Here is a 12,547-nt window from a genome sequence, read left to right on the forward strand (position 1 = left end):
TTCCTGTTTTCTCTCTCAGTCTCCTCCTGCCTCCCCAACCACTGTCTCACAACCATACCTCCACACACACAATTTGCTTGTATATCCAGAAAAAGATGAAGAAAGAACCATGTATGTTAGTAATGCTTATCTCTGGTTGGTAGACTGTGGGTATTACACATTCTTTTTTTAGGCTTTAAATGTAGAAAGAAATTTTAATTGTAAATATTTTAAAATAAAATAAATTTGGTTTTATCTAAAAAGTAACAAATGCACCACACAAATACCCGGAATAGGTAAATCCATGGAGACAGAAAGCAGAGTGGTGGTTGCAGGGGTTTGGCGGAGCAAGAGGAGAATCCTGGGGAGTAACCACCCAGATTCAGTTTCCTTTTCAGGTAAGGAAATGTTCTGTAACTAGATAGTGGTGATGGTTACAGAGCATTGTGTACTAAATGCCACTGAATTATATGCTTCAGAATGTTCAAAGTGGTGAATTTTATGTTAAGTGTGTTTTACGACAGTTATAAAAGGAATACTTTGGAAAGTATAAAGTAGGGAAGGAAATTCCTTTGAGTGCTGCTGCCTAAAGTCTACTGTAGTCAACACTGTGAATTTATTAAGCACACTCAGCCTTGTTTTTAAGGAATATTATTAGTTTCCTACAGCTGCTCTAGCAAAGTATCACAAACTGGCTGGCCCAAAACAGCAGAAATATATTCGCTCACAGACCTGGAGGCCAAACATTTGAAATCCAAGTGTCTGCAGGCTTGGTTCTTCTGGAGTTTCTGAGGGAGGATCTGTTTCATGTCTTTCTCTTTTCTTCTGGTAGTTGCCAGAAGTCCTTGCCTTGTAGCTGTATCACTCCCATCTCTGCCTTTTTCTTCACATAGAGTAGGGCCCATTCTAATCCAGCATGAACTCATTTTAACTTAACTAGTTACATCTCAAAGATCCTGTTTCAAATAAGGTAACATTCTGAGGTTCTGGGTGAATATAGGAATTATGGGGGGACACTATTCAAACCAAGCACGATGTGTTTTGGATTTTTACACTGTTGTCCTTATGTTATAAAGTAAATTTTCTCTACTTTTATTTTTCTATTTCGTAGGTGGCATAAGCATCATTTTAGTAGTTTGGTGTTTTGTGTGTGTGTGTGTGTTTGTTTTGTTTTGAGACAGGGTCTCACTTTGTTGCCCAGGCTGGAATGCAGTGGCACGATGACAGCTCTCTGAAGCCTCGAACTCCTGGGTTCAAGTGATCCTCCTACCTTAGCCTCCCAAGTGGATGGGACTACAGGCAGTGCCACCACGCCTGGCTACTTTTTAAATTTTTTTCTAGAGACAAGGTCTAACGATGTTGCCCAGGCAGTTCTCAAACTTCTGGCCTCAAGTGATCCTCCCTTCTCGGCCTTTCAAAGTGTTGAGATTACATGGGTGAGCCATCATGCCCAGCCTAGTTTGGTATTTTATCAAGTGGCCAACTTACTGATTATTTAACGCTGTTTATATTGTTATACATTTAAGGTGTTACTAATTGTTGCCTGATTGTGAATAACTAATATTAATTTATGATAAATTTCTACAAGTGAAATTACTAGGGTAAACTTCTAGTTTCAACTGGAATAATCTGATCTCTAATTTTTTTCTTCATCCTTCTCATCCTGAGTACTGACTTGAATGCATATTGATAGCATCACTTCTCCTCTATCTCTTGTGGTCTCTTAGAATGAAACTATATCACACAACTTTCATAGTATTACTTTAGATTAGACCTGTATAGTGTCTGAACTAGATCCTTTACATGAATATTATCCCAGACTTTCATATTTCACTTTTACTTCTAATTTAAATAGATCAGCATTCTGAGAGATTAATGATAATAAATACTACTTTATACATTTGCAACAGAAATACTTGAATTACGTTAAATATGTATGTATACCTATGAGTATCTTTTTTTCTCTATTTTAGCATGGATGTATTTCAGAGATTGGGCTCAAATTCAGCTCTAACTACTTCAAATATAGCATCATTTGAAGAAGCTTTTATGTATCTTCAAAAGTTAATGGCAGCTGTGAGGGATATTCTTGAAGGAATTCAAAGGTAAACACTTTATTAATTTTAAAGTGTTACTTATTACTTTTCTCTTTCTCCTAGGCTTACCAACTTTTTCAGGAGTTGCTAGGAGTCACCTAGCAAATTTTATAAACTAATGGCTTTTAGATTCAACTGTTTCTCCTTCTTCTGCCAATAATCCCTGTTTCTAGTTGAGATCACAAGAATGTTTCCACCTTTTCCCTTTCTAGAAAAAATATACCAGCTTGTAAACTTCATTAACTTTTTCATTATTGTGTAACTATAACTCCTAGAACAGGGCCTGTCATGTAATGGGCACTCCATAATTACTTATAGAATAAATATATGTTAAGGTAATTATCATTGCTCTTGAAAACAAGTATGTTAATATTTTTAATGCGATTTTTTTCTTTCAATATAGTTTTACAGAACTACAAACTAAATAAGTTTGAAAAGCAACATAGTTGCTGGGCGTGGTGGCTCACACCTGTAATCCCAGCACTTGGGGAGGCTGAGGCAGGTGGATCACTTGAGGTCAGGAGTTTGAGACCAGCCTTGCCAACATAGTGAAACCCAGGCTTTACTAAAAATACAAAAAATTAGCCGGGCATTGTGGCAGACACCTGTAATCCTAGCTACTTGGGAGGCTGAGGCAGGAGAATCGCTTGATTCTAATCCTAGCTACTTGGGAGGCAGAGGTTTCAGTGAGCCGAGATCACGCCATTGCACTCCAGCCTGGGCAACAAGAGTGAAACTCCATCTCGAAAAAAAAAAAAAAAAGAAAAAAAAAAAGGCAATATAGTCTTATGATGCTTTGACATTTATACACATGTGATTATTTAAAATATTTGTGATGCATATGGAAAATATAGTGCCAGAAAGCTATAGAATAGACCTTGGCACTTTATAGCATGAAATCAAGTGCTTTATTTTGTGGCACTAAAGGAGGATACTTCTAACCTTTGTAGTTTTATTATGTACCAAGATTGTTTGACCTGAATTAGATATACAGGTTGATAACACAAAAATACTGTTCTTTATAAATTAAAACAAAAACAAAACTGAGTTGATTTTGCTATGTTCAAGTTTGAGAAACTTGAATTTTCAAAAGTTTTTTTTTTTTTTCATTTCTCTTTAATGGTTTTTGGAAACTATTGTTAATATACAAGACATTTTTGTCTTGTTAATCTAGAAGGCATTTTTGCCTCTTTTTGGATCACAGTTGGCCTAAATAATTCTCAAAATAAAAAGTTACCTAAACCATCTGCCACCCTTAAGTTATTAATGAATTTAAAGTATGGCAGATCCTAATACAAGTTAAATGTTACCTCTAAATGCAACTAGTCCCTTTATAATTTAAAGCCTTGTTAAAATAAGAGTGGCTCTATAAGGGTGAACTATTCAGTTCTGATTTTAGCTATGTAAAAACTTTTGTTCACTCTAGATTGCATAAAAGCCATCCTTGACAGTGTACAGAAAGTAAGGCTATAAATCTGTATTAAATAAATCAGCAGATGTTCCTTGAGCACCTGCTATACTTGGTGTCATGCTAGGCACTGGGGACCAAAGAGAAATAAGATGTGACCTCTGACTCCAAACAGCTGTAGAAATAATTCAATCATTTTAAAACAGATCTTGCAATCAAAAGATATTAGTATTTTAATAGGAATATATATATATATGCAGTGGCGGGAGGAAGGGTTGGCAAAAGATGAGGCTGGATTGAGGTTGGAGGATCGTGTCTCAAGCCATGCAAAGCAATTTCCATTTTATCTGATAGGCCAGTATTTCGGACATTCAGAGCTGTTAATTATGTGCCAGAAGTGTTTCTGGTTCAAAAAACTTTGGAAATAGTGTGTACTATACCACCTTCTGGGGAAATCACTTGTATTATTAGCATATTAATGGCTTTGTAAACCTCTGCTGTAAGGAAATCTTTTTAACATATTTAAATCTTTAAATCTTTAACATATTTAAATCTTTAAAACATATTGATGCCTGGATCCTCCACCCCAGAGATTCATATATAATTAGTCTGGGGTGTGCCTGGCAATCAAGATTTAAAAAATTTCCCCAGGTAATTCATATGTGTCAGTAAGGTTGAGAACCTCTAGCCAATATGCTTATTTAGTGGTTCTCAAAGTGTAATCACAAGACCAGCATCGTCACCACATCTAACTTGTTAAAAGTGCAGATTTTCAGGCCCTCTCAGATTTATTCAGTCAGAAACTCTGGGCATGAGACCTATAGGTCTGTGTCCTCTAGGTGATTCTATTCAAGCTGAAGGCTGAGCATCACTGGCCCAAGTGATTCTCAGCCCTAGTGGCAGACTATAATCACCTGGGAGTTTAAAAAAATAACAGTGATCTTTTCAAAAAAACCAACTCCTGGATTCATTGAGTTTTTGAAGGCTTCCTCGTGTCTCTGTCTCCTTCAGTTCTGCTCTGATCTTAGGTATTTCTTGTCTTCTGCTAGCTGTTGAATTTGTTTGCTCTTGCATCTCTACTTCTTTTAATTGTAATGTAATTTAATTGGGTGTCAATTTTAGATCTTTCCTGCTTTGTCTTGTGGGCATTTAGTGCTATAAATTTCCCTCTCCACACTGCTTTAAATGTGTCCCAGAGATTCTGGTATGTTGTATCTTTGTTCTCATTGGTTTCAAAGAACATCTTTTTCTGCCTTCATTTCATTATTTACCCAGTAGTCATTCAGGAGCAGGTTGTTCAGTTTCCATGTAGTTGTGCAGTTTTGAGTGAGTTTCTTAATCCTGAATTCTAATTTGATTGCACTGTGGTCTGAGAGACTGTTTGTTATGATTTCCATTCTTTTGCATTTGCTGAGGAGTGTTTTACTTCGAATTATGTGGTCAATTTTAAAATAAGTGCAGTGTGGTGCTGAGAAGAATGTATATTCTGTTGATTTGGGGTAGAGAGTTCTACTAGATGTCTATTAGGTCTGCTTGGTCCAGAGCTGAGTTCAGGTCCTGGATATCCTTGTTAGTTTTCTATCTCATTGATCTGTCTAATATTGACAGTGGGGTGGTAAAGTCTCCCACTATTATTGTGTGGGAGTCTAAGTCTCTTTGTAGGTCTCTAAGAACTTGCTTTATGAATCTAGGTACTCCTGTATTGGATGCATATGTATTCAGGATAGTTAGCTCTTCTTATTGCATTGGTTCCTTTAGCATTATGTAATGCCTTTCTTTGTCTCTTTTGATCTTTGTTTGTTTAAAGTCTGTTTTATCAGAGGCTAGGATTCCAACCCCTGCTTTTTTTTTTTTTTTTTTTTTTTTGCTTTCTATTTGCTTCACAAATATTCTTCCATCCCTTTATTTTGAGCCTATGTGTGTCTCTGTAAATGAGATGGGTCTCCTGAATACAGCACACCAATGGGTCTTGATTCTTTATTCTATTAGCCAGTCTGTGTCTTTTAATTGGGGAATTTGCCCATTTATATTTAAGGTTAATATCGTTATGTGTGAATTTGATCCTGCCAGTATGATGCTAGCTGGTTTTCTTTGCCTGTTAGTTGACGCAGTTTCTTCATAGCGTCGATGGTCTTTACATACAATTTGTATGTTTTTGCAGTGGCTGGTACCAGTTGTTCCTTTCCGTGTTTAGTGCTTCCTTCAGGAGCTCTTGTATGGCAGGCAACTAGCTAGACTAATAAGAAAAGAGAGAAGAATAAAAAAATGCGATAAAAAATGATAAAGGGTATATCACCACCCATCCCACAGAAATACAAACTACCATCAGAGACTACTTATAAACACCTCTATGCAAATAAACTAGAAAATCTAGAAGAATTGGATAAGTTTCTGGACACATATACCCTCCCAAGACTAAACCAGGAAGAAGTTGAATCCCTGAATAGACCAGTAACAAGTTCTGAAATTGAGGTAGCAATTAATAGCCTACCAACCAAAAAAGTCCAGGGCCAGACGGATTCACAGCTGAATTCTACCAGAGGTACAAAGAGGAGCTGGTACCATTCCTTCTGAAACTATTCTAAACAATAGAAAAAGAGGGAGTCCTCCCTAACGCATTTTATGAGGCCAGCATCATCCTGATACCAAAACCTGGCAGAAACACAACAAAAAGAAAATTTCAGGCCAATATCCCTGATGAATATCAATGCGAAAATCCTAATAAAATACTAGCACACCAAATCCAGCAGCACATCAAAAAGCTTATCCACCGTGATCAAGTCGGCTTCATCCCTGAGGTGCAAGGCTGGTTCAACATATGCAAATCAATCAGTATAATCCATCACATAAACAGAACCAATGACAAAAATCACATGATTATCTCAATAGATGCAGAAAAGGCCTTCGACAACATTCAACAGCCCTTCATACTAAAAACTCTCAATGTAACTCAGTATTGATATAATGTATCTCAAACTCATAAGAGCTGTTTATGACAAACCCACAGCCAGTATCATACTGAATGGGCAAAAACTGGAAGCATTCCTGGCACAAGACAAGGATGCCCTCTCTTACCACTCCTATTCAACATAGTATTGGAAGTTCTGGCCAGGGCAATCAGGCAAGAAAAAGAAATAAAGGGTATTCAAATAGGAAGAGAAGAGGTCAAATTGTCTCTGTTTACAGATGACATGATTGTATATTTAGAAAATCCCATCGTCTCAGCCCAAAATCTCCTTAAGCTGATAAGCAACTTCAGCAAAGAAAAAAAAAAAAAAAAAGTCTCAGGATACAAAATCAACGTGCAAAAATCGCAAACATTCCTTTACAACAATAACAGAGAGCCAAATCAAGAGTAAACTCCCATTCACAATTGCTACAAAGACAATAAAATACCTAGGAATCCAACTTACAAGGGATGTGAAGGACCTCTTCAAGGAGAACTGCAAACCACTGCTCAGAGAAGTAAGAGAGGACACAAACAAATGGAAAAACATTCCATGCTCATGGATGGGAAGAATCAATATCATCAAAATGGCCATACTGCCCAAAGTAATTTATAGATTCAGTGCTATCCCCATCAAGCTACCATTGACTTTCTTCACAGAATTGGAAAAAAGGACGTTAAACTTCATATGGAACCAAAAAAGAGTCTGCATAGCCAAGACAATCCTAAGCAAAAAACAAAACAAAACAAAAACCTAAACAATCCTAACAGAGCTGGAGGCATCACGCTACCTGACTTCAAACCGTACTAGAAGGCTACAGTAACAAAAACAGCATAGTACTGGTACCAAAACAGAGATATAGACCAATGGAACAGAACAGAGGCCTCAGAAATAACACCACACATCTACAACCATTTGATCTTTGACAAACCTGACAAAAACAAGCAATGGGGGAAGGATTCCCCATTTAATAAATTGTGTTGGGAAAACTGGCTAGCCATATGCAGAAAGCTGAAACTAGATTCCTTCCTTACACCTTACACAAAAATTAACTCAAGATGGATTTAAGACTTAAACGTAAGACCTAAAACCATAAAAACTTTAGAACAAAACCTAGGCAGTACCATTCAGGACATAGGCGTGGGCAAAGACTTATAATTAAAACACCAAAAAACAATGGCAACAAAAGCCAGAATAGACAAATGGGATCTGATTAAACTAAAGAGCTTCTGCACAGCAAAAGAAACTATCATCAGAGTGAACAGGCAACCTACAGAATGGGAGAAAATTTTTGCAACCTATCCATCTGACAAAGGGCTAATATCCGGAATATACAAAGAACTTAAACAGATTTACAAGAATAAAACAACCCCATCAAAAAGCGGATGAAGGATATGAACAGACACTTCTCAAAAGAAGACATTTATGCAGCCAACAAACGTGAAAAAAAGCTAATCATCCCTGGTCATTAGAGAAATGCAGATCAAAAGCACAATGAGATACCATCTCATGCCAGTTAGAATGGTGATCGTTAAAAAGTCAGGAAGCAACAGATGCTGGAGAGGATGTGGAGAAATAGGAATGCTTTTTCACTGTTGGTGGCAATTAGCTCAACTATTGTGGAAGACAGTGTGGCGATTCCTCAAGGATCTACATCTAGAAATACCATTTGCCCCAGCAATCCCATTCCTGGGCATATATCCAAAGGATTATAAATCATTCCACTATAAAGACACATGCACACATGTGTTTATTGCAGTAGTGTTCACAATAGCAAAGACTCGAAACCAACCCTAATGCGTATCAGTGGTAAACTGGATAAAGAAAATGTGGCACATATACACCATGGAATACTATGCAGCCATAAAAAAGGATGAGTTCATGTCCTTTGCAGGGAGATGGATGACTCTGGGAACCATCATTCTCAGCAAACTAATACAAGAACAGAAAACCAAACACCACATGTTCTCACTCATAAGTGGGAATTTAACAATGAAAATACATGGACACAGGGAGGGGAACATCACACAGTGGGGCTTGTTGGGGGGTGGGGTGTAGGGGAGGGATGGCATTAGGAGAAATACCTAATGTAGATGACAGGTTAATGGGTGTAGCAGACCACCATGGCACGTGTATGCCTGTGTAAGAAAACTACCCGTTCTGCACATGTACCCCAGAACTTAAAGTATAATAAATAATTTAGTAATAATAATAACAGTATTCAGGCCCTACCTTAATCCTATTAAATCTGAATCTGAGAATGGGACCTGGTCAGACATTTCTACAGACTCCCCAAGTGATGTGGGCGGAACCAGGGTTAAGAAGGTTTAGCATGTATTGCTTACATAAGCAGTATCTAAAAGAAATAATTACTTGAATTTTAAGGCTAATATAATTTGTTTCTCTTTCATCTTAAGGACACCTAGCACTAGGGATAAGAAAAGATTGGTAGCTCTGCTACCTTTTAGCATGTGACCTGGGGTAATTTTTTTTTAGACAGAATGTTACTCTGTTTCCCAGGCTGGAGTATAGTAGAGCGATCATGGCCCACTGTAACCTCAAATTCCTGAACTCAGGCAATCTAACTTAAATAAAAATATCTTTAGGTATTTGTGTAGAGCAAGGAGGTTGTATTTTTAAGCTTTCCAGGGGATTTGTGTGCAGGTGGTGGGAGATCACATTTAATAAAACTAATGCAATTTTTTGTAATGTTACATTAGAGAATGCTTTTCTCTTGAGCTACCAGTAGGGGGCATTGTGAATTAACTGGTTTGCTTATCTCACCATTCACTTAATAGGAAACTACAAAATTGTGAAGTTTTTTTTTTGTTTGTTTTTTAACCCTGCAGATAATAGGCATTTAAATTAAAATTTAATAGAAGTTAATAATTATTTTTTCAAGTGTGCATGTAGTGCTTAAAATCTTTCAAGAAAGAAAATCATGTTAAAAGAAGCTCAGTTTAAAAATTTATTTTTGCTAAATATTGATTTAAAATTTTGTAAACATTGAAATTGCACGCAATTTATAGTGACTGAAAATTATCATTTTTGATGCTTGCTAAAACGACCTAGTTTCATTTGGTTATGAGATATATGTTCCGGGATTATATGTTAGCTCTATTCCCTTCTGTTTTAAAAATAGTAGATCATATATATTGTTACATTGGGGCTCAATAATCAGGTGACCTTTAGCTTGGCCTTTCAGTTAAAGAAGTGAATTAAAATATATTTGATAGACTAACAGCTTTGGGTTCTAGTTCTAGATTTATCCCCTTGTAGCTGACTTTGGGCATGTCATTTTACCCTGTAAGTCACAGTTCCTTTCCTTGTTAAATGAGAATCCTGGTACCTTCTTTAGAAGAGTGTATGAAATGATGTATGTGAAAATACTTTCTAACTATGTTTACATGCCCTAATCTTGCTTTTTCCTTAAAGCTGATATGTTAAGTTTGAAATGTTTAAAATGTGTATTTCAGTTTTAAGAAAGCTCTAAACATGATTGTGGTTAAGATTGAAAATATTAGTGGAGCAGTTGTTGGTACAGTTATACATTTGACAGCAAAATACCTAATTTTGCAAAGTTTGAGAAAGGGTGAGGATGTTGCAAATTCCTGTATTTTCTGAACACTTTCTTTCTGGGTAGGAGAATTTTAATTAGCTTATTTGCTATTCATTTATAAATTGCTTCTCTCCTCATCTTTTCTTTTATATGTATTAATTTGAGGACTTTTGTTAATAGTTTTCTTATCTAACCACTAGATAGCCAAGGACAATGTTGATAATTTTTTTTTCAGATAGACAAAAGTGTTTTAAGATTTATTTTTGGTCAGTACTACATAGTCTTAATTTATACTTTTGTAAACTTATGTCTAGATTGATCAAGTAACTCTTAAGACCACAGAAACCTTTTGCTTAGTATATAAACATGATAAAGTTTCATTTGGAACAAAAATTAATTGGAGAGTTGTATTGCAAATTTCTAAAAGTAGGGAAAGTTCTACTTTGTGTATCGATCAAAAAACGTTGTCTACATGTATTTTTGCTTAAACTGTCATCTTTACAGAGTTAACTAAACAGGTCATGTAATCCAACTCTGAGGCGCACTGTAAATGCGTGCAGCTTCAAGTTGAAAGCTAACATTCAAAGCAACAGTACAAGTGTTTTAGATATGTTTCTGTGTCTGTGAAATAGATAATGAACTGCCTGATTTAGAAGCTGAGAAGAAGGAGGGTGAAGGTGAGAAACTTTAACTTGCTTAGGTTCTATGTTTGTATTTCATCTTTATAAAATAAGGTTGAAATTATTTTTAAAAAACAAAAGGTAGTATTTTAAATCCAAAAATATACTAGTTTATGCCCAAATATGTTTGGTTTAACATGTAAAACTTTGCATATGTGAGTTTCATGAACTCAAGTAGTTTTATTTGAAATGTTTGAGATAATGAGTGGTTTCTTGGTTTGTTATTTTGAATCATATATGGGGTGGGAAAGAGGCAGAGGGAATTTCTATTCCTTTAAAATAACTAGGCACATTTTGAGGACATGCTTTTATATTAAAAGATATCTCAAGTGTATATAGCTTAGTTTCTTTTCTAGCTGTCATTTTGTTTGGTCGTATTTAAATTTAGCAATAAATGACTGCTAACTGTTGTGTTTAGACATGATCATATGCTGCATGGGCATTTGTACTTCATCATAGAACAGGATTTTGGAAAATAAAACCTCAGTTTCGATTTAGGAAAGGAAAATGATTAATTTTTATTGAGTTTCATCTTCAAAGTTTTAATAACGTCTATCGCGTTCTTGTGGCTTTAGTTTGAAATACTTTAGACAGCTGTTTTCTAAAATAATTGCAGTCATGAAGTTGGGGGTTTTTTGGTGTGATTTAAACATATATTTTCTGTTTTATTATTAAACCTATAAAAATTAATTTTCCTATTAATCCCCTACCCCATTTTAACATAAGAACAGACCATATATGGTATATTTATGGATTATTTCTTGGAAAAGAAACCTTAAAATCACAGTAGCTTTTCAGATCTGCTAATATGCTTCAAAGATCCTAATTTTTGCTTTTGAGATAAAATGTTACTAACTTAGCCTCTTTAACTTACTGTAAATGTTGATAGTTGACCTCTTAAGATTTTAGAAAAGGTTATTTAGAATTGGTCATCCTTTAGTTTACACAAAGGTAACAGACTTTAGGCTACTTCTTTAGTTGTTGAAACTAAAGTTTCTGTCAGAGGCATACTAATGTGTAGAAAATAAAGACCTTAAAAACTTCATCCTTTGAAGTTTAGAAGTGATTTTTTAAACTCTGAACTCATTGCAGTGTGCAAAATATTCAGCCATCATTATCTAGAGTGGAGGGGTTTATTCATGTTTGTGTCTGACCTACTTTCTTTGAGGCTTGGCCTTTTCACCTTTAGATAATTAGGCTTCACCTCCCACCCTTCCGCTAGGGTTTCACGGCTCCTCAGAAGTCACTGCATTTACTTTCTCAGACTTTCAACACACTCCTTGTCCTTTCACCACCAAGTATATCCGTTGCTTTGTAGAGTAAGAAAAAATAATACAATTTATTGTTTAAAAATGAAAATACAGACCGGGTGCGGTGGCTCAAGCCTGTAATCCCAGCACTTTGGGAGGCCGAGACGGGCGGATCACGAGGTCAGGAGATCGAGACCATCCTAGCTAATACGGTGAAACCCCATCTCTACTAAAAACTACAAAAAAAAAAAAAAACTAGCCGGGCGACGAGGCGGGCGCCTGTAGTCCCAGCTACTTGGGAGGCTAAGGCAGGAGAATGGCGTAAATCCAGGAGGCGGAGCTTGCAGTGAGCTGAGGTCCGGCCACTGCGCTCCAGCCTGGGCGACAGAGCCAGACTCCGTCTCAAAAAAAAAGAAAAGAAAAGAAAATACTTTGTTGCTTCATCCTTCATGCCACCATTTTGTAAAAAATAATTTTATTTTTTATAATTTATTTTATAATCAGCTCCCTAATACTTTGAATGCCTCTAGCACAGACACCGTCTTACTTTTCTGTATCTGGAGCCTTGTACAGGTAATGACACGTAGTAGATGGTCAGTAAGTGATTACTGAATGAGTGTTTTATAG

The 12,547-nt window shown here is 36.2% G+C and overlaps 1 protein-coding gene across 4 annotated transcripts in view; it reads left to right on the forward strand.

Moving 5' to 3' along the window:
* Positions 1-12,547, forward strand: part of SWT1 (SWT1 RNA endoribonuclease homolog) — a 147,923-nt gene that overhangs the window by 85,798 nt on the left and 49,578 nt on the right. For 3 of the 4 annotated variants that reach the window (XM_030936033.1, XM_030936034.1, XM_030936036.1), the window contains one exon: positions 1,953-2,084. The exons of the other annotated variant lie outside the window; for it this stretch is intronic. In XM_030936033.1, the coding sequence (XP_030791893.1) occupies positions 1,953-2,084 (132 nt within the window). The remainder of the gene's footprint in view (positions 1-1,952; positions 2,085-12,547) is intronic. 4 annotated transcript variants of the gene reach the window in all.

This window comes from Rhinopithecus roxellana, chromosome 8 (assembly GCF_007565055.1).
Source record: "Rhinopithecus roxellana isolate Shanxi Qingling chromosome 8, ASM756505v1, whole genome shotgun sequence".
Classification (NCBI taxonomy): domain Eukaryota; kingdom Metazoa; phylum Chordata; class Mammalia; order Primates; family Cercopithecidae; genus Rhinopithecus; species Rhinopithecus roxellana.